Source organism: Peromyscus eremicus, chromosome 2, assembly GCF_949786415.1.
Source record: "Peromyscus eremicus chromosome 2, PerEre_H2_v1, whole genome shotgun sequence".
In the NCBI taxonomy this organism is placed as follows: Eukaryota; Metazoa; Chordata; class Mammalia; order Rodentia; family Cricetidae; genus Peromyscus; species Peromyscus eremicus.
The window spans coordinates 147,320,665-147,347,272 of record NC_081417.1 but is presented as its reverse complement, the minus strand read 5'-3'; the positions used below and the strand labels follow the sequence as shown (position 1 = coordinate 147,347,272).

The 26,608-nt window shown below is 41.3% G+C and overlaps 1 protein-coding gene across 6 annotated transcripts in view; it reads right to left on the bottom strand.

Moving 5' to 3' along the window:
• The window catches only part of Hnrnpr (heterogeneous nuclear ribonucleoprotein R), a 33,871-nt gene extending 11,276 nt beyond the window's left edge, over positions 1–22,595 (bottom strand). Inside the window, exons 1-7 of one of the 6 annotated variants that reach the window (XM_059255202.1) lie at positions 22,467–22,594; positions 19,227–19,395; positions 16,936–17,054; positions 16,246–16,353; positions 13,078–13,191; positions 2,450–2,626; positions 586–721 (exon numbers count right to left, since the gene is read on the bottom strand). In XM_059255202.1, the coding sequence (XP_059111185.1) occupies positions 586–721; positions 2,450–2,626; positions 13,078–13,191; positions 16,246–16,353; positions 16,936–17,054; positions 19,227–19,383 (811 nt within the window). In that variant the 5' untranslated portion in view covers positions 19,384–19,395; positions 22,467–22,594. Of the gene's footprint in view, positions 1–585; positions 722–2,449; positions 2,627–13,077; positions 13,192–16,245; positions 16,354–16,935; positions 17,055–19,226; positions 19,396–21,816; positions 22,196–22,466 lie in introns of those variants that run through there. The other 5 variants (XM_059255203.1, XM_059255205.1, XM_059255204.1 and 2 more) reach the window with 5 other exon arrangements.
• Between the last annotated feature and the right edge of the window lie 4,013 nt (positions 22,596–26,608).

The following is a 26,608-nucleotide window of genomic DNA, read 5'->3' as shown; positions in this document are numbered from 1 at the left end:
AAAAAGTGAAACGGAACGGAAAACAAGATGAATCATTTGTAATAAATCAAAGTACGGTTTTATTCAATTCTTTCAGATTATATATAAAGTCTTCTGTTTCCCAGACTGTCCCTGAGTTAGTTCTGCTGACAAACTCCTAACCTCCAAGTTCAAGGAGTACAAGCATGCACTTGGATGCATGACTCCAGTGATTTAAGTACGTGGACCTGTGATACCAAATGTACTTCTCAATCAACTGCATAAATTCAATTAGAAATTCTTAAAAATTACGTAGACAAGTCAACAGGAAGAAATGAGAACCCTCTTCTCCCTAATCCTAAAGTTATTGAAAGAAAAAGCTTTCACTTGAGGGCTAGAGATTAAAGGTTCTGGCAAAAACTAAGGTTCGATTAAGACAAAGTGAAAAAGAAATTCCATGAAATCAAGAATACTTAAGACACGTGTTCAGTCCAACCACTATTAAAGCAGAAAGGAAGCAATTTAGATATAGGAGACTTTAATTCTTTGGGAGGGGGGGGGCGACACATATTTATAAATAATGCAACAATTCCCACAAACCGACTTCTAAATGCATTTTTGTTTTACCTGTGACTTTACTGAACTCTTCCAGAATGTTTTCTTTTGTCTTATTCTTTGGAATGGATCCAACAAAAAGTCTGTTGTTTGCCACAGAAATGCACACTCCCAGGTGTTTACCAGGGCGAATCTCATAGCTGTCACACTGCAAAGAAGAAAAGAACCAGAGACCCCCAAACCACCCCAGACTGAGGACAACTGACATAAATCTAAAGAGCCCCACAATTTAAGGTCACTCACTCACCAAGCTCCCTAAAGGTTGCCAAAACATGAGTGCGTATTTTAAACTTGTTACAATCTCCAGTTATAGCTTGGTTTTGTAACCTCTGTTCCTCCATATAAAAAGGGCTCAAGGATATTCATTCTAACATTGAATATTTCTTTTTCTTTTTGGGGGGTGGGGGGATTAAGACAGGGTTTCTCTATGTAGCCCTGGCTGTCCTTGAACTCAGATATTCATCTGCCTCTCTCTACCTCCCAAGTGCTGGGATTAAAGGCATGCACCACCACTGCCTGGCTACATATTTCAATTTTATCTACCTGAAAATTCTTTTCCAGAGAATTTCAGAAGGAATACCTGAAACTATTCAGGGTCCTTGAGGGTAAAATTAGATATACATAAGCAACAGCCAAAACAATAATGTAAAAAGGAACAATTAGGATTAATCAATGCCAAAGAAACTTACAGGAGTTTCACACTGTATACAAACCTCAATTCTAAATAAAGTTGTAAACTACCAAAACACTTTCAAAACTTTATGAAGACAATAAAAAATGTTTTATCTGAATTCACTATAGTGACAGATTCTTTAATAAATTTTAGTTTATGTTTTAACATTACTTACCATTAGTTTACTAAAAAAGATGATTTAAAAAGTCACCCATAGCTGGGCGGCAGTGGTGCACACCTTTAATCCCAACACTCGGGAGTCAGAGCCAGGCGGATCTCTGTGAGTTCGAGGACAGCCTGTTCTATAAAGCAAGATCCAGGACAAGCACCAAAACTACGCAGAGAAACCCTGTGGGGGAGGGGTGTCACCCATATACAGTCAAAAATGAGAAAATAAAGCCTGGAAATTTTCTTAATATTGAATAAACTAGTTTGAAGAAAAAAATCCAGCAGAAAAACTAAAACCTGGGCCAGACCAGGGAAGAACTAACTCAGAGCTCACTAATGAAATCAAACATTTGACGGATTCAGCTGTGCTAAAAGGGCAGGAGCTGTCTACCACTTGGCGTATGCCCTCAGATGCTTGGCAAGAGTCTGCCAGGAAACACTAACACTGCTCCTTTCACAGACTGAGAGAGTCACCTGCATACAGTAAGAACACAAGCCATCCGTAAAACCTACTGCTGCTCTAACAAGAACAAGATGGAAATAAGCCCTGGAGAAAAAGAAAACTATAGAAGGCTATTACAAAAAAAAAAAAGAGAGATTTAGAATACATTTTTTAAAACTGTATAGCTAGATTGTGACAAAAATAAAAGATTCTCACTGTTTCCTAAACCAAGTCCTAAAAAAGTCGTTGTCATCCAGTTATGTTCTGCAGAACCATCTCAGCCTCCATGATACTGAGTGCCAAGCCTAAAGTCTAACAGCAAGAACTGACACTGTTTTTATCTAAAAGAAAAATCTGAATTGGCTTGATATTAAATTAAAAAAAAAAACCTGCTGAATTTTTTGGTGCTAACCAATCTGTTAACTTAGAATTACAATCAGAAAAAATAAAAGATTACATACCAACTCAGTCAATATAAAGATACTAAGAGCAGTAACTAAAGAAAATGAAACAATGTTAACTACAAATGTTTTTGAACTGAAGTTTATTCTCTCAAACGGTAAGTTCCTGGACAGTGGATATTTATCACATACCAGTTTAACTGCTTCCTGGGCTGCTTCCTTTCCACAGAAGGTGATAAATGCATATCCTCTATTTTGACCAGAGAGCGGATCCATCATGAGGCGCAAATCCCAGATAGGACCAGCCTTTTCAAAAAGGGGTACCAACTCATCCTCATATAAGTCTCTTGGGATCTTACCTACAAAGACCTGAAATAAAATGTCCTTGTTAGAATCCAATGTAAGCATTTCATTTTAGGGGCAGAGGCAGAATTCCTGTCTTGTCAGGGGATAAAAAGAATAAGGTACTTAAGGTAGAATGAGGACAATTTGAATCTGGTTTAAATTAAATATGAACTCTTTTATTATAACCTTGAAGTCAGGTAGGCATGGTAGCACACACCCTTAATCCCAGCACTCAGGAGGTAGAAGCAGGTGGATGTCTGTAAGTTCAAGACCAGCCTTGTCTACACAGCTAGTTCCAGCCCAACTAAGATTGCACAGTATGACCCTGTCTCAAAAAATTAAAATAAAGCCAGGCGGTGGTGGTAGTGGTGCACACCTTTAATCCCAGTGCTGCGAGGCAGAGGCAGGCAGATCTCTGTGAGTTCAAGGACAGCCTGGTCTACAGAGGAGTTCCAGGACAGCCAAGGCTGTTACACAGAGAAATCTTATCTCAAAAATAAATAAATAAATAAACAAACAAACAAACAAACAAACAAACACCTGGGCATGGTGGCATACATTTTTAACTCCAGTACCCAAAAGGCAGAAGCAGGAGGATCTTTGTGAGTTAGAGGGCAGCCTGGTCTACAAAGCAAGTTCCAGGACAGCCAGGGCTGCTATACAGAGAAACCCTGCCTTGAAAAACAAAAACAAAAATTAAATAAAACCAACACAAAAAAGCCTAGTGCTATCAACAAAAAGTTAAGTATATAAATAAAATGGAAACTGGTAGCCGCACAAAACTGAACTGTCAGTTACAGGCCAGCTTGGTCTATACAGTGAGACACTGTATAGAAGAAGACAGAACAGCTCATCTGTGCCTTCATAGAAATATACAACACTCTGTTTATTGAGACAGGATTGTAACTGCACTGGCTGTCCTGGGACTCCTTCTATAGACCAGGCTGGCCTCGAACTCACAAAGATCAGACTCTGACTCTAACTCCCAAGTGCTCGCATTAAAGGCATGAACCACCACCCCGACTAACACTCATCATTTTCATACAACAATAATTTAATACAAAATTGACCAGGCTTTCATTGAGTTTTCTCAATACTAAAATCTTCATTATTTAAAAGACAACCTTAATAGTTTTCAAAAAACTCTTAGTTTTTTGAAAAAACTTAGTTTTTTGTCTTTGAAACAGTTTCTTTGTCTTTGAAATAGTTTCTAAAAAACTCTTCGGTCTATTCCTTTCTAAGGAAATTATTTGAAAATGAGGCATTACTATGTTGTCCAGGCCAGCTTCCAACTCCTGTGCTTAGATGACCCTCCTCCTTCAGCCTCCTTCCTAAGTACCTACCATGCTTGGCGAACACGTTTAATTTTAAGGTATGAAAACAATTCTTTTTTACCATTTCAGAAAGTGGCATTTCTTTAATTATAAACAAAGAAAAAAATAAAATTACAAAGCTCAGTTATAAAATTATAACATTAAAGTAAAAATAAATCAGCATTTACATCAAAATTTTCAAGTTTCTCCAACATTAACATTAAAACAACTTTTTGTTGTTGTCTTTTAGTTTTTCCAGACAGGGTTTCTCTGTGTAGCCCTGGTTGCCCTGGAACTCTCTTTGCAGGCCACACTGGCCTCCAACTCACCTACCTCTGCCTCCTGAGTACTGACTGGGTTTAAAGACGTGTACCATATGCCCAGGCCTAAAACAATCTTCTGATATAACATTTATAAGCTGCAAATATGAAACAGCAAATTAATATTTACATGAGAGAAATTTTCTAGTGAAAACTCATCTACCTCAATATTTTAAATTCAGAACAATGACCCAAACCACAGATAATGAATAAAGTAACAAAAGCACTCTGAAAGGACTGAGTATATAGCTCAATGGTAGAGTGCCTCTTTCGAACAAGAAAGACCCTAGGTTCAATCCCTTGCACCACAAATAAGAAAAGTAGAAAAATCATTATTAATGGTCAGGTATTGTGGCACACCTTTAATCCTGCCTAGTCTGTAATTTTGCCCAGAGACCCTGGCTATTAAAAAAAAGGAGGAGGTGGGGGGAAAGGCAGCCCAAAGGCTATAGCTGTCCATTTCAATGAAGAGTGGTGGAAAGTCAGAAAATAGTGCCATCTTAGGTTAAACCATGCTTAGAACGTTTTTCTAGATGTGTTGGGGAGGAAAATGACTAGGTATGATTTACATTCTAAGGGAAGCATACTGATAATGGTAGAAAATGAATTATATGACCAAGCCCATCAGTCAGGGTTAACAGGACAATCCTGGCAAGCTACAATTGTGCCTTAATTTAGTAAGAGGTGACTGATTCAAATCTATACTTCTAGTTACTTGGAACAAGTATTCTAATTAGTGAGCCAATTTCCTCATTTTCCAACCACACATTCAAGGTTCAACTTCTATGACAGCAAAGAGTCCATATAATCTTTTTTTCCCCCTTTTTCAAAATAAGCTCTTATGTGCTCACTATGTAGCTAAGAATGACAAAGAATTCTTGATCCTTTTGGCTCCATCTCCCAAGTGCAGGGATCACAGGCCTGTGCCATCATACCTGCCAACTACATATCCCTTTTTTGTTATGTATGTATGGGTGTTTTGCCTACATATATGTCTGTTACCCAAAAAGGCCAGGAAAGGGCATTTGATTCCTTGGACTGGAGTGAGCATCCATGTGGATGCTGGGAGTCAAGTCTGGGTCCTCTATAAGAGCAGCAAGTGCTCTTAATCACAGAGCCATCTCTCTAGCCCCCCACCCCCCACCCCAGGAACAGGGTTTCTATGTGTAGCCGTGGCTGTCCTGGAGCTCGCTCCATAGACCAGGCTGGCTTCGAACTCACAGAAATCTACCTGTCTCTGCCTCACAAGTACTAGGATTAAAAGTATGCACCACCACCACCCAGCCCTCTCCCTCTTTTTGAAGGCAGGGTCTCATGTATATCAGGACTGGTCCTTAACTCAATGTGCAGCAGAAGACGGCTTTGAACTTCTGGTCCTTCTTTCTCTGTCCTGGTGCTGCAATCACAAGCATATACCACATGTTTGCTTTATGCACTACTGTGCATCAAACATAACGATCACGCATGGAGGCAAGCACTGCACCAACTGAATTACATTCTTAGCCTATAATCCATCTGAAGGATACTACAAATTAAACCTAGAGCCTCACACACAGTAGCCAAGTACCCGTAAGAACTGTATCTCTAACCCATGCTTAGAGCATTTTTATATGAATTTACTTGTATTTGTGAATTTCAAAATGTGTAGGAGGCTGGGAATATGGCTAAAGGCAGAGAATGTGGTCTAGTTAACACATACGGAATATCTAGGGAGGTCACCGTCCAGGAGGGGGAGGTTCTAGAAGGTGAAAGTTTTGTTCTATCTTCCAATTATTATAATAAAATGGTGCTTGATAATTATATCGTTCATGATTCATGATTTCTTCCTACTCAGTAGAAATACAGATAAAGCAAAAATCAGTGATACTCTAAAAATATTTACAGCACAGCTGCAGATATTTATTTACACTACTTTGTTAACATTTGTGCCATTATTTTTAGAACTAGACAAGCTTGTTTCACTAAGCTAAGCTAAAATAAAAATATATATTAAAAAAGAAATAATTTAGGAGTTGGTTAATAGCTCAGTCTACAGAAAAGAGTAAGAAAAACAAGCAATTTATTCTCTAATAGTAAAAGTTCAACCTGTGCTGGCATGAGCCCACTCCCCATCTCTAGGTTTACTACTGCAGAAGTATTTTCTCCCCATACACAATGCAGGACTTTCAAAGTCATATACTTGCAAGTCTCTTAAACCTACAAGCTCTGTAAAAACATTAATAAAATGAAGAATGACCCACCCTTTCTTCTGAAACTTTCTACAAAATAGCCAACTAATACAATGGCTCTTAACCTGCAGGTTGCGATTCTTTCACAGGGGTCGCATAGCAGATATCTTGCATATCAGATATTTACAGATTGAAGTCTTGACCCCTTGACTTCACCTCCCAAATATTTACCCTGGGATTAGTCACGTGCCACCATATCCTACTCTAATATTTGTTTTTGTTTTCTTAAAGCCATCATTAAAAATTTTTTAGGCCGGGCGGTGGTGGTGCACACCTTTAATCCCATCACTCGGGAGACAGAGCCAGGCGGATCTCTGTGAGTTCAAGGCCAGCCTGGTCTACAGAGCGAGATCCAGGACAGGCACCAAAACTACACAGAGAAACCTTGTCTCGAAGAAAAAAAAAAAAATTTTTTTTTTGGTTTTGATTGAGGTCAGTGCCTCAGAATGGAGCAATATTAAAACTGAACTTGAGGCCAGGCGGTGGTGGTGCACGCCTTTAATCCCAGCACTCGGGAGGCAGAGGCAGGCAGATCTCTGTGAGTTCAGAGGCCAGCCTGGGCTACCAAGTGAGTTCCAGGAAAGGCGCAAAGCTACAGAGAAACCCTGTCTCGAAAAACCAAAAAAAAAAAAAAAAAAAAAAAAAACAACTGAACTTGAAGATGATTAAGCCTACTCTTTAGATAGTACTTTCTGTAAGTTACTTCCAGAGGTATGTACTCATTAACAAACTGTTAAGCATTATCCTGAGAATGAGAAATGTACAAGAAGGATGCATGTTTCTGCTGAAGAATGGCTTAGTGGTTAAAGAGCATGTACAGCTCTTGAAGAGGACCCAAGTTCAATTCCTACAATCAACTGCCTCTAACTGTAGATCCTGGGGCGTCTGATAACTAGGGCCTCTGCAGACTGCCACAAACAGGTAATACACATATACATAGAAAAACAAACAAACAAACAAACAAACAAACCAGGTGCTGGGCATGCCTTGAATCCCAGCACTCAGGAAGAGGAGGCAGATGATCTCTAAGTTCAAAGCCAGCCTGGTCTACAGAGACCTACCCCTGACCCTGTACTGAGGTATAGACATGTGCCACCAAGCCTAGCTTTTATATTGATGCTGGGGATTAGAACTCAGGCCTCAAGCACTTTACCCACTAAGAGACCCTGTCTCAAAAATGTGGAGAGAGCAGGGCTAGAGAGATGGCTCAGTGGTTAAGAACATTGGCTGCTCTTCCAAAGGACCCAGGTTCAATTCCCAGCACCCACACGGCAGCTCACAGCATTCTGTAACTCCAATTCTAGGGGATCCGACACTCTCATACAGACATACATGCAGGCAAAACACCAATGCACTAAAAATAAATAAATCAGGTGGAGAGCCAGTGAGATGATTCAGCCCGACAACCTGAGTTCAATCTCTGGAATCCACGTAAAGGTAGGACAGAACCAACTCCATAGAGTTGTCCTCTGACCCCCCATGCACACTATGAAATGCAAACCATGGAACACATGCTCCCCACCACCACACACACAAACATAAATAAAATTTTAAAACATAGGGACTGGACAGATGGCTCAATAGTTACAAACCCTTGGTACTCTTGCAAAGAACCCAAGTTCATTCCTAGCACCCACAAGACAAGCTCACAACACCTTGCACCTCCAGTTCCAGGAATTGATGCCTCTACATATATGTAAGAATTCAACCTTTTTTAAAAATATATATGGTGGGAAGCAATTGAGGAAGCACCTAACATTAATCTCTGGCCTCAACAAGCATGCTGAATGGTACAACAGTGAAGACGACTTTTTTTTTTTTTTTTTTTTTTTTTTTTTGGTTTTTCGAGACAGGGTTTCTCTGTGTAGCTTTGCGCCTTTTCCTGGAACTCACTTGGTAGCCCAGGCTGGCCTCGAACTCACAGAGATCCGCCTGCCTCTGCCTCCCGAGTGCTGGGATTAAAGGCGTGCGCCGCCGCCACCGCTCGGCCAGTGAAGACGACTTTTAAACTGTGCTGCCCTCTTAGAAGTGTTTCAGGGTATCTTAAGAATGAAGAAAATATGGAGCAGTTGATTCCATTTTTAATCCGGTTTTCTTGTATGTGTTTATAAGAGAAAGAAAATTCTAACAGGCGGTGGTGGCACACGCCTTTAATCCCAGCACTCAGGAGGCAGAGGCAGGTGGATATCTGTGAGTTCGAGGCCAGCCTGGGCTACAGAGTGAGTTCCAGGAAAGACACCAAAGCTACACAGAGAAACCCTGTCTCGAAAAACAAACAACAAAAAAAACCCACAACAAAACAAAAAAAATTCTAATGCTAAGAACAAACTCTAAGCCACAAATGCTGATACAGTCTCAGTCACACAACAAATGTAAACACAGCCTGAGGTACATGAGACCCTTGCCTCAAACAAGTAAAAACAATATTAAAACTAGTAGGAAAAATAAACACTGGGAGTTCAAAAAGTGGATCACAATCTCTCTTTTTTTTTTTCCCCCCTGTGGTGTTAGGATAGAACCTAAAGCCTTAAACATATTAAGTAAGGACTCTACCACTAACTATTATCTCCTCCCTCTCTCCATTTATTTATCTGTTTGTTTTTTGAAGCAGGATCTATAGAGCCCTGGCTGGCCTCAAAACCTACAGTGACCCACCTGCCCCAAGAACTGGGATTACAAGTGTAAGCCGCCTCACCAACCACACCAGCCCTAGCCTCTTTTCCCTTTTATTTTGAGATATGGTTTTGCTAACTGCCCAAACAGGCTTGAACTTGAGACGTTCCTGTCTCTACTTCCCAAGTAGCTTGAATTACAGGCTTGAGCCACCAGGCCCAACTGAACCACATTTCTACATTGCTTTAAAAGTATATAAACAAGCCAGGTGGTGGTGGTACACACCTTTAATCTCAGCACTCAGGAGGCAGAGACAGGCAGATCTCTGTGAGTTTCAGGCCATCCTGGTCTACAGAACAAGTTCCAGGACAGCCAAGGCTGTAAACACTGAAAAACCTCGTCTCGAAAAACCAAGATGAAGGATAGACCGGGGCATAGTAATGCACACTTTTGATCCCAGCACTCGGGAGGCAGAGGCAGATCTCTGTGAATTTGAGACCAACCTAGTCTATATGATGAGTTCCAGTACAGCCAAGCTATGTAGAGAGGCCCTGTCTTTAAAAAAAGAGAGAGACAGACAGAAAAGATGAAGGGTGGGTGGGGGGCTGGTGAGAGGCTCAGTGGGTAGAGGCACTTGCTGCACAGAACCTGACGACCTGAATTCCATTACTAGGACCCACATGGTAGAAGGAGAGAAACAATTCCCACAAATTGTCCTCTGATCTCCACATGTACACTGTGACATGTACATACATAAATGCAATTAAAATTATTTATTAAAAAGTGAAAGATGGGGCCAGGCATCGGTTGTTCATGTCTTTAATCCCGGTACTTGAGAAGCAGAGGCAGACAGATGGATCTGAGTTCGAGACCAGCCTGGTCTACAAAGGGAGTTTCAGGACAGCCAGGACCATGTAGAAAAATGTCCCCAAAACCACCACCACCTCCCTGCCCAAAAAAATAGTGAAGGATGGAGAAAGCTGCTAACAAGAGGTCAAGAGAAAAACAAGATCAAAATATTACTTATTTATAGCCCATGTTTCACTGAGGATACGTTTCTGTAAAGAACCTAGATGCCTCAGAATCCCAATTCCAACCTTACTGATAATCACAATTTTTCTTTTTTTTTTTTTTTGGTTTTTTCGAGACAGGGTTTCTCTGTGTAGCTTTGTGCCTTTCCTGGGACTCACTTGGTAGTCCAGGCTGGCCTCGAACTCACAGAGATCCGCCTGGCTCTGCCTCCCGAGTGCTGGGATTAAAGGCGTGCGCCACCACCGCCCAGCAATCACAATTTTATTCTTTTATTACATTTATATTGGGGATGGGAGTACACACCATGGCACACATGCTAATGTCAGAAGACAACTTTCAGGAGTTGGTTCTCTCCTTCCATCATGTGTCCTGGAGATCCAATTCAGGTCATCAGCCATGGCAATTAGCACTTTAATCCACTGAGTCCTCTAACAGGCTCACATTATATGATTTTAAAACAGTCAACAAACTAATAATATGCAGATGGTTTTAGTGTTTCTAAACCCAAAAATGCTTAGAATCTCTTTTACTATCAAACATTAAGAAAGAGAATATTAACTATTATAACATGATAATGAAGGTCAAAGAACAAAAGGCACTGAGCATACTATACTAAGAGAATAAAAGAGGTACGGGAGCAGTGAGCTGGCTCAGCAAGTAAAGGTACTCCCACACAAGCCTGGGGACCCAAGCTGGATCCTCAAACCCAGGTAAGGGTGGAAAGAAAGAAAGAACCAACTCCACAAAGTTGTCCTCTAATCCCCACACACACATCTACACATCAGACATACACACACTTTTTTCTTTAGAGTAATGCTAACTACAGTCATCTTTGCTTATCCATTTACAAACAAAAAAAAATTATGATCTTTGGTTTTGGTCATCTGAAAAGTAAGTTTTAGCTTTTTTTTTTTTTTTTTTTTGGTTTTTCGAGACAGGGTTTCTCTGTGTAGCTTTGCGCCTTTCCTGGGACTCACTTGGTAGCCCAGGCTGGCCTCGAACTCAAAGAGATCCGCCTGGCTCTGCCTCCCGAGTGCTGGGATTAAAGGCGTGCGCCACCACCGCCCGGCCAAGTTTTAGCTTTTATGATCATACAATTTCTAACAGTATAAAGACGTCACTGTCTCCTTAAAAACTGTTCATATAGGAGAGTAAATTTTTAATTTCTTATAACTCTGACAACCTAAACATTTAACTCTACTGTCTAACAATGATACTATTCCCCAAATAATGAGCAGACACCATGACTAAGAGTTACCCTTATTCTCCTCACCTCCATCATATTGTTTATTTAAGAAATTCCTACAAACAAGGAAAGGTAGCACATGCCTGTAATCACAGTATCTGAAAGGCCAGACAGCAAGTTCAAGCCTGGACTGTATGAGATCCAGCAAAATACCTCAGAGGTTAATGTACTTGCCACACAAGTCTGACGATCTGGGTTCAATCTCCAGAACTGACAGTAGAAGGAACAGGCTCCCAAAAGCAGTTCTCTGACCTCCACCCTCCACACACCTGTACTCTTACACACATATCCTACATCACACCACTCACACCCATGTGTGATAATCTCTCTCTCTCTCTCTCATACACACACACCAAAAAAAAAAAAAAAAAAAAAAAAACCCTTTCATCAAATACTGTGTGCAGTGTGTTCCTGGCACTATGCTAAGTACTAAATATAAACAATGAAGACATCAAATCAGAAAACAGTCCCTGCTGTAACAGGTTATTTTTTGTTGCCTAGTTTCTCCATTTAAAAGATCAGAGAATGCTACAATTAAAAGCACATGGACTAGGGCTGTAGAATGTGGGAGGAACCCAATGAGTAGGGTGCTTACTTAGCACACAAGAACCCTGGGTTGGCTCCTGCATAAACTTTCACTGCATAAACCTGGTATGGAGTAAACTTGTCACCCCCGCACTCCAGCAGTATGAGCAAGAGAGAAACTTGTACAAAAGCCTAAGAGCCACTTCTTTAGTCATGTATGAACCAATATGCTCAACTCTTTTTCTCTGATTCTACAGCTACACATTCCCTTGTGGAATTCCCTCCCATTTACAATGTTTCTCATTAACTACTAAATGCATTTTATGTGTTGAGAGAAAGCAAAGAGTAATGACAAGCACAGTTTACAAAGTACTGACATTACAAAACAAAAATGGAGCCAGACATGATGGCTCACCACAGTACTACAACCCCTGTATTTGGGAGGCACACAGAATTGCCAATTGTTCAAGGCCAGCCTGGTCTACATAGAGCACTTTAGGCCAGGAAGGGTTACATATAAGCTGTCTTAAAATAAACATGAGCTGAGGACACTGGCATATGCCCATAACTGCAACACTCCCAAGGGAGGCTTGCAAGTTCAAGACCAGTCTGGGCTACATATTAAGATATCATTTCAAATAAAAGGTCTGTCTGAGTCAAGAGTATAGAACAGTGGTAGAACACATGTTCAGAATGCATGAGGCCCCAAACTCAAATGTCTAGCACCAAAAAAAAAAAAAAAAAAAAAAAAAACCCAAAAAAAACCACAACTACTTCAACTACTTCTCCCTTTAGCAGTAAGCTCCAAGAATTCTTATCTGTTATTTCTTAATTTTAAAAAGTATCAAGCTGGGCTTGGAGGCGCACACTTTTAATCCCAGCACGTGGTTGCAGAGGCAGGCAGATCTCTGTGAGCTCAAGGCCAGCACAGTCTACAAAGCAAGTTCCAAGACAGTCAGGGCTGTTACACAGAGAAACCCTGTCTCAAAAAGCAAAAAAAAAAAAAAAAACAAAAAAAAAACAAAAAAAGTATCTATACCAAGATTATCCTTGCTAACAATGATACAAAGTGCACATAAATATCACCAATATAACACTAGCCACTTTGAAAGGAATGAAGTACTTTACCCACATCATACACTAGATAATACAGTTAATAGATTGGAAAGATTTTTGGCAAAGGAATATGAACACTTACCTCTGTTCCAATTCCAGGTTGCACACCCGAGTACACATTGTCTGGTGGAGGACCACCATACTTCCTCTGTCCTGTGGTTACATCCAGAGTATAACCAGTCCTCTCAAGCAAGGCCTAAACATAATTACACATCTGTTATACTTGAAACTATAAACACACACAAATCAATATATTAATCTTTTCTAAAAATTACTATAACATTTTATGAAATGTATTTTATGGTTAGATTAAAAGCGGGCAGCTGGAAATATAGCTCAGTTGATAAAGCTATTTATCTAGCTAGCATGAGGCCCTGGGTTCTATCCCCAGTATAACATAAAAACCTGGTATGGGGTCTGGCTGTGGTGGTGCATGCCTTTAATCCCAGCACTCAGGAGGCATGAGAGAGGAAAGCGAATCTCTGTGAGTTTGAGGAAAGCCTGGTCTACAAAGGGGAAGTTCTAGAGTAACTAGGAATATTACACAGAGAAACTCTGTCCTGAAAAACAAAACGAAACAAAACAAAACAAAACAAGAAGGGCTAGAAAGATAGCTTAGCGGTTAAAAGAGTTTACTGGTCTTGCAGAGGACCATAGTTTAATTCCCAGCAACCAGGTAAAATATCTCATAATTAACCTATCTTTAACTCCAGGTCCAGGTGTCCAATACCCTCTCCTGGCTTCCATGGGCACTGTAGTCATGTGCACAAACCTACACTCAGACACACACCTATATATATTATTAAAAACAACAATAAAATATCTAAAAGGGGGTGGCCAGAGAGATGGCTTTGTAATAAAGAGCACCTGCTGGTCTTGCAGAAGACCTAGGTTTGATTCCCAGCACACACATGGCAGCTCATAACTGTCCTTAACTCCAGTTCCATTTGTTTTTTGCATATTCTTACTATAACACAAGCTCCAGAAAAACTGGACAATCTCACAATATAGACTCTAAATTTGGCAACTACCAAATAAATACTCAGATTTCAAAAGAAGAAACCTTACTACTTCTTGATTATCATCCTATCTCATTAACATTGGTTAAGAGAAGTCAGAGAAAATATGCCCTTGGGCTAAAGAGATGGCTGAGCGGGTAAGAGCACTGACTACTCTTTCAGAGGTCCTGAGTTCAATCCTAGTAACCACGTGGTGGCTCACAACCACCTGTAATGAGATCTGGTACCATCTTCTGGCCTGCAAGGACACATACAGACAGAATACTGTATACATAATAAATAAACCTAAAAAAAAAAAAAGAAAGAAAGAAAGTATGTCCTTGCCCTCAAAGAGCATGCATATATAGATAGCATTCACATGAAAGGCCTACAGAACATCTTTTGTTGGCAAACAAAATATGCAATCAAGCCGAGCAGTGGTGGCACACGTCTTTAATCCCAGCACTCAGGAGGCAGAGGCAGGTGTATCTCTGAGAGTTCGAGGCCAGCCTGAGCTACACAGTAAGTTCCAGGAAAGGCACCAAAGCTACACAGAGAAACCCTGTCTCAAAGAACCAAAAAAAAAAAAAAAAACTGCAATCTGCAATCTACCAAGAAAGAGAAGAGCTTTGCACGTTAGGTTTTTAATTGCACAGAGCAATATCATATTTATGTGTATTAGGTTTAGTTAACCCTGGGATTCCACAGGGATAGACATCTTGGGCCTTCCATTTTTCTACCTTTGACTCAAAGCCTTTAAACACAAATATATGTAACAGCAACATAACCAAGTATACATATTATACAAATAACATACAAATTAGCAATTGTATTGGTTGGTTTGTCAACTTGACACAACCTAGGTATATCTGGGAAGGAATCTTAACTGATAAAAATGCCTCTATAAAACTGCCTGGCAAGTCTCTGGGGCATTTTCTTGATTAACTAATCTTAATATAGGAGGGCTCAGCACACTGGAGGCAGTGCCACCTTGGGCAGGTGGTCTGGGGTATATAAGAAAAACTGGGCAAACTATAGGAAGCAAGCCAGTAAGAAGGATTCTTCTATGGTCTCTGCATCAATTCCTGCTTTCTAGGTTCCTGCCTTGAGTTCCTGCTCTGACTTTCCTCAGTGATAAACTGTAATAGGGAAGTGTAAGATGAAATAAATCTTATCCTTCCAAAATTGCTTTTGGTCGTAGTGTTTTATCATTAACAATAGAGACGCTTAACTAAGACAAAAATATACACATATTATTTCTATAATATACCCATTACTAAAATAGCCAGCTACTCAACTATTCAGAGAATGTAAATTTTTAAACTATTACCTCAAACCAGAATTGGGGGCAGTAAAGAAAGGCTTTTATTAGGGATGTGAAAAGTGGGGATACACAGAGAAGATCCTCTTCAAAACAGAGAGGGTACTCAAGAAACCAAAGTCTTTAAGAGCTGGGGTTTTAAGGGTCTTTGAGAGGTCTTTCTCCCCCAATTTAAGGTTGGTCAGCCAAACAGAGTTTTTATATAGTAGTCTAGAATTTGTAAAAGAATGGGACTAGGTCATTTTACAAATGGTGAGGAGAAAAGTATAAAGGCACTTTACAAAGTTAGTTATACTAAACATAAACCACCTGAACAAACAACGCCAACATTCAATACCATTCCAATTAAATCTGGGAGTACAGACCAGGATAGAGCATTTGCTTAGCATGTGTGAGGCTCTGGGTCAGACCCCCAGGGCTAGGGTTGGGGGGTAATCTCTGCAACATCAACAATACCCATTTAACTAGGTCTTTCAGGAAAGCCTATTTGCCTTTCAAAGCAGTTATCTAAATAATAATAATGACTGGGGAGGGTGGACACTTTACATATGAATCCACTGAATCTTCACAACTCCAGGAGAGAAGCACAACCATTACCACTTTATAAATAAACTGAGGTCAGGGGAAATTCAAAAGGAAGAAAGTTACAATACAATAGCTCTTTCCCAAGGGAAAAAATCCCAGACATGATAGCTCAGGCCTATCATTTTAGCATTCAGGAGGCTGAGGCAGGATCACCATAAATTTGGGACCAGCCTGGGATACATAGTGAGTACCATGCCAGCTTGAGCTGCATAATGGGACCCTGTAGCAAACAAACAAAACATAAACAGTGCTTATAAAGAAAGTAATAAACATGCCCCTCAGTCAGAAAAGGAAGAGTCTGAATTAGGGCTTCTCATCAATACTGTAACCCCCCAGGCGTGTTTACCTTGATCTTTGCCTCATCTGGCCCTTTTGTGGACTCCTGCACCTTGCTGCCCTGTTTCTCTCTCTGCCTGTAGGTCTTCATAACTCCACATAAAAATGCACTTTTGTTCTAAAACATGCAAGCAATCCAAAAGGAAGAATTACCAGGAATCTCTGAAGGGTCAAATACACAGTGAAATTTAATAATCATTCCATTCATTCAACAAATATTTTGATGAGTAGTCACCATGTAGCAGAGGCTGGAGCAGACGACATTAAGACAGTGCCTCAGGGAGCTTACCTTCCAAACTGGGAAAAAATGGTCTTCCATTTGTTAATATTTAATTGAAGCTGGACTATCTTTCCAAGATGTCTAAAAGTATTTCTCATACAAAAATAGATCAAATAACCCAAAAAATATTTTTTAAATGTAAGCAATTCAAACATATAAAACTTAATAGTAACTAACACTAATCAAACCATGGCCTTAAGTTTTTGAAGAAACTTACTGTATAAGAAGGTGGGGGAAGGCTTTTGCCTTGTGCTTCTGCTTCTGAAACTCTTTGACACTGATCTTTTTTCCCATAAGTTTTTCAAAGGAGAGATAGTCACAAACAAAAAAGACCACTTCCCCACAGGGAAAAGAGTACGTCACAGTTCAAGAGCTGCGGATCATCAACTGCTCAGAGGCGTTTGCTAGTACTGACCTTACCTGAACATGAGATAAGTCACTTTCCTTGAACTGCTGTAGTACAGACAGAGCTCCTTCTTCATTAAATTCCCTGAGAGCATCAATTGCTCTTTCATCAAGATCGACATAAGCTACCAACCCTAAAAATCAAATTGAAAAGGGTTAACATTATTGCAATTAAAGGGGCAAGCTACACTGTCCTAGCAAGAGTTGTTACATTCAATACCATCTGACAAATTACATTCTCATTTAACTATATGCATATACAGTTATACAAATAAGATATAGATAGTATAAATATAAAAATCAAACAAAATGTCAACTATAAACATTAATTTTTAACTTAAAAAAACTTAGGATCCTAAATTTTTTCCAACTCCCCAAACAGCAGTATGTTCTGAAAGTCTGATACACATACTGTACTACAGATGAACCAACCATTCATTTAAGAAATTCTGGTTTACATTAGAGTGGCAAGAATACACTATTTCTTCAGAATAAATATTCAAATTACAGATTGTTATAATTGTTTACTATAGAAGAGGTAGGAGAAAATATGAGAACCAATTTTACTTAATTCTTTCCACTCCAAAGACATGTCAAAGGTTTTCCTTTCTTAGCACCAGAAATAAATTAAAATGTATTTATCCAAGCATCTACTTTGCTGCAGTCAGAATGTGGAAAGGCATAATTTTAAATTATTCTACAAATGCAAGTGCAGCTTGCTAAATCAATTCTGAAGCCGTATTTTAAACCAATCTTTTTCTTCTGAAGTAACAAGCTGAGACTTAAAAGATGCTGTGGCATTCACAACACTGTCAATAATGACAATCTCTTTCAAATGCCAATAAAAATGTTACAAATTTTAAATAAAGTATGCAGAATATATATATATGTGCTGCATTCTACGTATGTAGTCTACTTAACAACACAAAGAATATCTGTTTAAAATAACTTAATATATAAGGCACCTTTTCAGAATTGGTCCAATGTAAAACAAAAATATTTGACAGATTAACAGCCCCCTCCCCAAGTCCATATGAACCAACACCGAAAGTGATTCTATTTTGGTAAAGCCAAAAAGAACTTATTTCCTATAGTAAATAAACTGAAAATAAATGTAATGCCACTTGCAAAGTTATTGCTAAAAAATGTTGCCATGCCATGTTTTAAAAGCTCAAAATGAGCATGGCTAAGTGACTAAAGTTTCCTTACTTGAATATTTCACATCACTACCCAAAGCCACAACTCAGGACAATCATCAATCCATCCTATCAATCCAATCCTACACCCAGACCATCAGCCTCTTAGCAGTAACGAAACACTATACAAGGGAGCATCTCTAAGCAGATCACTGCCAGTTCTCTAGGGCAGAATGTCACAGAAAGTTCCCGAGAACTGGTTTTCAAATGGGACCATCACCCAGGAGTCATTTTTAAAAGCCATTTTAGTATCTAAAATTAAATCTCAGCTGTTGAGATTTAAAATATTTTAAGGGAAAAAAAGCACAGCTATTTGTCTACTGTATTTAAGACATATTTCTAAGAGAAACAATTCAATTCTCTCTACTGATCTGGATAGGCACACAAACACAGAGGAAGAAAGTTTCCATCTATGGCCCCAAAGGAGGGCACATTTATTTACGAACACCATTCCCTAAGGGTAAATATTTCTCTCCCTCTTTAAAACTTCAAACCACTTACAACCGACCATATTAAGATGTTCAAATTTGCTTAAGCACTTAACCATGGGACTTAACACATTAAAGAAAAAACAAAAACAAAAAACAGCTGTTACAAACCAAACACTTCCAAATTACCGAGAGATGTGAATTTCTGTCTGTTAGAAACTAGACAGGCCACAAACTCTCCAGGAGTCTGACATATATTATCGTTTCAGAAAATACAGTCTAACTATTCCTCTTACTATGCCACCTAATCATACCTAAGCTGATTTAACAGTCACTTAAAAAAGCTAAAAGTAGAAAAGTAAAGCAAAATGATGACTGATTTAGGTTAAGGGGGAAATGCAAATTTTGGTATGCTGAAACATACATTTTAATTGGTAGTAAATCTAAGACAAACTGATGATCTGTTCTGAAACAACTAAGACTGCATTTTCAACACTAAGAAGGCTTCAAAATAATGAAATAGGAATATCAAAGTCAAACCCAATATGCCCTCCATGAAGGGAAAGTATATTCAGCTCTACACAGAAACAGTAAGCATTATTTAACCTTAAAAATCTATAAAATTCAACGTGGTTTGCCCTCACTTTCATAACCAGTCAGAAACAAGAAATGCATATTATACCTGTCTGAAATATTTCATCAAGTCTTTCTGCCACCTTCTGTGGGAGGCCTGCCTCTATCAGTGTCTTGTAGTGTTCTGTGTGAGTTACACTGGAAGTATCCATTGGTTCTTCCTCTTCTTTTAACTGTACCGCATTACCATTCACCTGATTAGCCATTTTATTATGCTGCTGGAAAAAATTCAGGAGCTATATTACATTAAGCCAGAAATAACTAGTTTGTAGGACAATGCATGATTTATGTGAACTAATTTGTACACATGCTGCTAATAACAACTATCCAGAATATTTTATGCCTTTTGTGAGCATCTGATCTAAAATTTCAATATTAATCTTGTGAAACTATAGAAAATGTACATGGAAGTATTACAGCCTTAAGCAACTTCATGTACTGTGAGTTAAAAGGGCTTAAATTTACTGAAGGTACAATTGCTGAGTAACAAAAGCAGCCATTGTGTTCTGGGGAGCAGATCAACAAACCACCACAAAATCCTAAAAGCCCCTCAGCTTAATAGATTTCTAAAGTTTGCTTTAAAACAGAATAAACACCCACACATCACTTAGTCAAGGTTTAAGAACTTTCCATTTTTCCTAGCTCTGCTTCAGAAACAACATAGGTATGAAATAAATCCATGTTGTATCTAGTTCAATGAGCTAGTGGCTTAGGTTCTCTTCACCTCACTTAAAAAACACAACTTTCACATTAATTTTGTTCTAAGATTAATTCGCTATTCCCATTCACAGATTTAAAAGAAAAAATGACCAATTTTAAAAGCTAAGCCATTGTTTAAAGTCTACATAAAAATAAGTGAGCTATAGTTGAGGTTGCTTCTTGCTTTAAAAAAAAATCAGAAATACAAATTAAACTTTTCTTGTCAGTGAAAGAAAGTTGCAAAAAGTACTGAAGAATGGACAACTTCCAAAAAACTTCACAAACACTATCTAGTTGGCATAAACTTCAGCCAGATTTCTCAGATTAACCTACCAAAATCATTTTGTATGTTCAGCCTGTATATAATGCTGAAATGGACCAATTCCCTGAAGAGAGAGTAAATCACAAAAACATACAAAGCCAGTCTATACTACCTCAAAGTCAGGGAATTTCAGTGTGTTTGTGGTGAAATCATAATGTGATGAAGATAACTGGCGGCACAATAAAGATATTGCGGCACATACTGAAATAAAGGCATGATGAAGGTGAGTCTCAAGAAATGCCTACTTTCCTTAAAGAAACTCGAGATAGCCAGCTCAGAAGAAAACACAAGTCACCTAAAAGCACTAAAGCCTAAGATAACCAATCACTTCCAGATTACTCATCAAACACTATGCAAATATGCCAGGGGCTGTTTCCTGACATAAAACAACTCTGCATTTGAACACCCACTGATATTTAGTTGAAGTTAATGAGAGGAGAAGCCGAAGAGGGCGGGAGGCAACAGGAGAAAGGAAAATGTGAACAGTGTTACTCTGAGAATGACCTAACAGCATGACTTCCCATCATCACAAAACTCACCCTAGCCCTAACGTCTAGAGACGCGTACTGATAAATCTATCTCAAGGCAAGCCTCAGAGTCTGATGAACTAGCAAAAAAATGGAAACATCCAAAACTGGAAGAAACTATTAGCACATAAGATGAGCATAATTTACTGATTAATACAATCTAGTCCTATGAAGAAGCATTCTAAAATCCTCAAACATATAGTGTCCTCCCATCCCTCCCAAACACTACAGTAAGATCACAAGACCTTCACAGCACTGCACCTGTGAATACTTCGTTACAGGAGAGGCAAATTAACGGAGAAGTTCAATGAACAACTGTTAAGGTGAAGTGGTTTTTTTAAATATGCATGAAGCAAAACGACAAGTTATGTATTAAGCACAAGACAGATATTTATGACTTATCATCGATATTGAAATTGTTTTAAGTTTTCCATTTTGTCAACTTTAACAAAAAAAAACAAAAAACAAACAAAAAAAAAAGGTAAAATAGACTCCAGAAAATAAAACCTTCAGAACAAGGAGGGGAAAAAAGCCTCTTCAAGCCGAATACAAAGTGCTCATTTAAAAGACTTATGTTATGAGACCATTTAAAACTCATGTCAATTCAACACAATGCCACACAGCCAAACCATATTTCTGGATGCAGCAAATATACTAACGTGACTGGAATCCTTTAACCTAAACATTTTTTTTTGCAAAGAAAAAAAATAAAATTACAAAATAAAGCCATTTAAGTAAGATTTATAAGGGCCGCTGGGAGACTTGGGAAGTCAGTACTAGCTCCTCCCTGACTTCTGGCGAGCATCTCTAAGCAAAATGTTAAGAGACGGGCTTTAAGAAAACCAACGAAAGCTAACCGTTATCTCAAAAAGCTCGGTAGTGTCAAGCCTTAATCACTACGACTGATTCCTGACACATACATTCTGCCTCTGAAGGACAGAGGGAAAAAATCTCAAACAGGTAACAAGAAAGGACTGAACCTTTCAAGAACCCTGGGCTTTCGTCTTGAAATTCTGGCCACATGGTTACTGCCGTGTAAGAAAAAGAAGCGCTTTTCCAATCTGGAGCGCCTATGACATTCTCAGAATTACCTAGCTCAGGCGCCGCTCGAAACCAAGTGTCACGGCCTCTAAGTAGTCATTTTTTCCTTCAAATCTCGGCTCCAAGCATGCAGGATGGGGATCGGGTGGGAGGCACCCCACACACACCTCGGCCCCTCGGCTCCGACTCCCACAAAAGTTTGCTCCCAGCTCAGGTAACCCTAGGATTTGCACCCCGCCCTCGGCTCACCCCACCCCCTCGGGCGCGACCCGGTTATCAACACATCCCACTCGCGGCCCGGAGAGATGCGGCCCGGGCCTGCCCGCAGGCCTAGGGGGGAAGCAACGGAGTCGGGGGAACGCCTGAAACCCTTCGCCCGGCCGGGCCGGCGAGAGCGGCGGGCGGAGGCGGGAAAAGCACCGCCGAGACCGGCAGGCCGCGCGGAGGCCAGCGGACCGAGGGGCCGGGCACCGGAGGGGCTGAGGATAAGGAGCGGGAGGGGAGGCGCAGCGGCAGGACTCAGGCCCACGGCTGCGCGGCCGGCCCGAGCAGAAACCGCCCCCGGCCCGTCCCCACCCCCACCCTCGGGCCTCGGAGCAAAGACCCGAACTGCAGAGCGGGTCGCCGAGCCTGGGCCCGGCCGAGTCCGGTCGGACTGGGACTCCCGGCCCCTCCCCCCACGGGCCAGCGCGAGACTCACCAGGGCAGAGCGGGGGGCCGGCGGCCTGGCCCGTGAGAATCAGCGCGAGGCGCTTTGAAAACGACTAGAAATGGCGCGCGCGCCACCCCCTCCCCCCCCTCATGGACAGAGACGCGATCCCGGCAGCACGCGGGGTTTCCCGGAACTGCTTCCAGGGACTCCGTGCGGCCGAGCAATCAGCTCGTGAGGCTGTCTGATGGGCAGTTCAGCGGGCCAATAAGAGAGAGGGAAAGCGGCCCCCATGCCGGTGACTCCGAGAGCCAATCGGTGTGGCCGTCGGGCTGAGCCAATGAGGGTTCTCAGCGCCACTGGCTGAGGCGCCTCCGGGGCGGGGGCATGCACACAAAGGGGTCTGTTGGTGGGAGCCCCTGGTAGTGGCGAGGCTGCGGGGCTGCAGGCCTTGCGTGGCCGAAGCTCCTCCTTCTTCGTCTACCACGGTTACGAGGCTGAAAATCTAGGCCTCGCGCCGCGTGGCCGCCTCCGGAGCCCCGCCCCCTCGGGTCCTTGCGGCCACGCTCCGCAATGGCGCTGCTGCTGCTGCCCGGCGCGGGAGTTGCTTATCCCCAATCCTCCCTCACGCCTTGCTGGCAGGCCGGATCGCGTAGGTTCCCAAACACACCCTTCGCCACGCGCCCGGCTCCGTCGCTAGATCATCTTGGCTCTAATCAAAACACAACTGAAGGATGATTTGACTCGTTTGGCTGGAGATTTTTCTGTAGAAAAGCATCCCTTGGAAGGATCGGGGAAACTGCTTGTTTCCCTCCCTGGCTCCTTTCCACACAGAATAAAGTGGATCTGACTCGAGAGCCATGTTAACAGAAGTCAGGGACTCCAGAGTTTGGAGTACAGAGTAGGTAGGGCACTGGATCTACGCAGGGGGCAAAGCGTTCATTCCCCCAAAGAGACTAATTCCTGTTATTCATAAACGCTCTCTCACCTGTCACTCCTGTCCCAACCCCAACCGCCACCTCAGTGGAGGTCAAGGAATCTGCTTCCAAGTGTATAGCTGATGATCAAGTTTCTCAAACCCGAAAAACCAAAACGCAGTTATTGATAATCTATCCCTGCATTTTTTTGTTTGTTTGTTTGTTTTTCCAGACGGTTTCTCCTTATAGTTTTGGCACCTGTCCTGGATCTCGCTCTGTAGACCAGGATGGCCTCGAACTCGCCACCGCCGCCCGGCTCCCCCTGCACTTTTAAAAGTGCATCTGCAGAAATGCATGTGTGCCGAACTTGACGCCTCTGTGGCAGTGTTGAGAGGCGGGGCCTTTAATAGAAGGTGTTTCAGGCACTAGGACTCCACCCTCAATGGGTTAATGCTGACTACGGAAGGGCTTCAGGCTGTGAGTTTGATGTCTGACTCTGATTTTCTCTGAATCTTTTGAGCTTCCACCATAGGGTAACAACCGCAAGAAGGCCCTTACCCCGTGTGCCAACTACGTTGGACTCCCCTGCCTACAGAACTGTAAAAATTTAAACTCTGTTCTCAGGGCTGGACAGATGACTCAATGCAAGCTTAGAAACCTGACTGAGCCGGGAGGTGGTGGCACACACCTTTAATCCCAGCACTTGGGAGCTCGAGGCCAGCCTGGTCTACAAAGTGAGTTCCAGAACACCCAGGGCTGATACACAGAGAAACCCTGTCCTGAAAAACAAAGCAAAACAAAACACCTGACTTTGAATCTAGCACCTGTGTACAAAGCCTGGCCTGACCATATGTTCCGGTAAACCCCAGTGCTGATGATGAGACTGAGGCAGGAGAATCACAGGAGCTTGCTGCCAGTTTAGCTCTAGGCTTAAGGAGAGACCCTGTCTCCAGGGAATAAGGCGGAGAATGGGAGACACACACACACACACGCACACGCACACGCACACGCACACGCACACGCACACGCACACGCACATGCACGCAAACACAAAATTAAATGAAACCTTGCTCTCTATAAATTATCCCATCACAGGTATTCTGCCATAGCTATGCTAAAGAGGCTATGGCACCCACTAGGTGTTTAGTACCAAGGCAGTATTATGGGATGTAAAACACAGACATGCTGGGAGCTGAGACTGTAACTCAGTGTTAGAGCGGGTACTTCCATACAAAGGGCCCTAAGTTCAGACCCCAACTTGGGGAAAGAATAATAATAATAATAATAATAATAATAATAATAATAATAATAATAATAAAAAGTTCTAGAAGCTGGTTCAATTCCAGCACCTACATGGTCACTCACAAAAGTCTTGTTACACCGGGCGGTGGTGGCACAAGCCTTTAATCCCAGCCAGGAGGCAGAGCCAGGCGGATCTCTGTGAGTTCGAGGCCAGCCTGGACTACCAAGTGAGTACCAGGAAAGGTGCAAAGCTACACAGAAACCCTGTCTCAAAAAACCAAAAAAAAAAAAAAAAAAAAAAAAGGCTTGTTATTCCAGTTCCAAAGGATCCGACTCCCTCTTCTGACCTTCTTGGACACTAGACACACATGATGATATGCGATCATATTTGCAGGCAAAGCACCCAAACATATAAGAAATAAATCTTTTTTTAAAATTTTAAATAGGGGCTGGAGAGATGGCTCAGAGGTTAAGAGCACTGACTGTTCTTCCAGAGGTCCTGAGTTCAATTCCCAGCACCCACATGGTGGCTCACAACCATCTGTACTGAGATCTGGCGCCCTCTTCTGTATACATAATAAATAAATCTTTAAAAAATAAATAAATAAATAAATAAAATAAAATTTTAAATAAGCTTTTGTATCTTAGAAAAATTCCAGGACACCAGAATATTCAGATAAAAGCTTTCGCATGTGCTGTTCATAACCTGAATGAAGACTTGCTTCTTTGTTCGTTGAGCCAGGGTCTATCTGTGTAGCCCTGGCTGTCCTGAAACTCACTCAGTAGACCAGGTTGGCCTCACAGAGATCTGCCTGCCTCTGCCTCCTGAGTGCTGGAATTAAAGGTGTATATTATTGTGTCTGGCCCATATATTCTTTCTGGTTTTGCTTTTATTTTTGGTTTTTCTCTCCTCCTCCTCCTCCTCCTCCTCCTCCTCCTCCTCCTCCTCCTTCTCTTTAATGTGGCTATTTTGCCTGCATGTATTCTGTGCACCGCATGTGTACCTGGTGCCTGCAGAGATCAGAAGAGGGTGTCCGATTCCTTGGAACTGGAATTACAGATGGTTGTGAGCTACCATGGAGGTGCTGAGAATTACACTCAAATCCTCTGGAAGAGTAACAATTTCTCTTAATCTCTGAGTCAACTCTCCAGCCCTTCATCATCAAAGGTATTTTTATTTTTTTATTTTTTTAATTTTTTTTGGTTTTTCGAGACAGGGTTTCTCTGTGCAACAGCCCTGGCTGTACTGGAACTGGCTTTGTAGACCAGGCTGGCTTCAAACTCACAGAGATCCACCTGCTTCTGCCTCCCAAGTGCTAGGATTAAAGGTGTGCGCCACCACCTCCAGCTGCCATTTCACTTTTTAAAGACATAATGTATTTATTTTTATTTTATGTACATTGTTTTTTGCCTGCATGTATGTCTGTGTGAGGGTGTCAGATCTTGAAATTACAGACAATTGTGAGCTGCCATGTGGGTGTTAGGAATTGAACTGGGTCCTCCGGAAGAGCAGCTAGTGCTCTTAGCTGAGATGAGCCATCTCTCCAGCCCTTTGTGTGTATTTCAATCCCAGCATTCAGGAAGCAGAGGCAGGTGGATCTCTGAGTTCAAGGCCAATCTGGTCTACAGAGCAAGTTCCAGGACAGCCATGGCTACACAGAGAAACCCTGTCTCAGAAAAAAAAAAAAAAAAAAATTTATTTTATTTATTTATTTTTTTTTTTTGGTGTGTGTGTGTGTGTGTGTGTGTGTGTGTGTGTGTGTGTGTGTATGCAGTGGAGGCTAGAAAAAAAGAATGGGATCTCCTAGAGCAAGCAATACAGGCAGTTGTGAACTGCCCAACGTGGGTATTGGAAACCAAACACCCACCCTCTGGAAGACCAGCAAGTGCTCTTAACTACTAATTTCATCTCTCTGGCCCCTACATTAATATTTTTAAAAATTAGGGTTTGGGCCGGGTGGTGGTGGCACACACCTTTAATCCCAGCACTCAGGAGGCAGAGCCAGGCGAATCTCTGTGAGTTCGAGGCCAGCC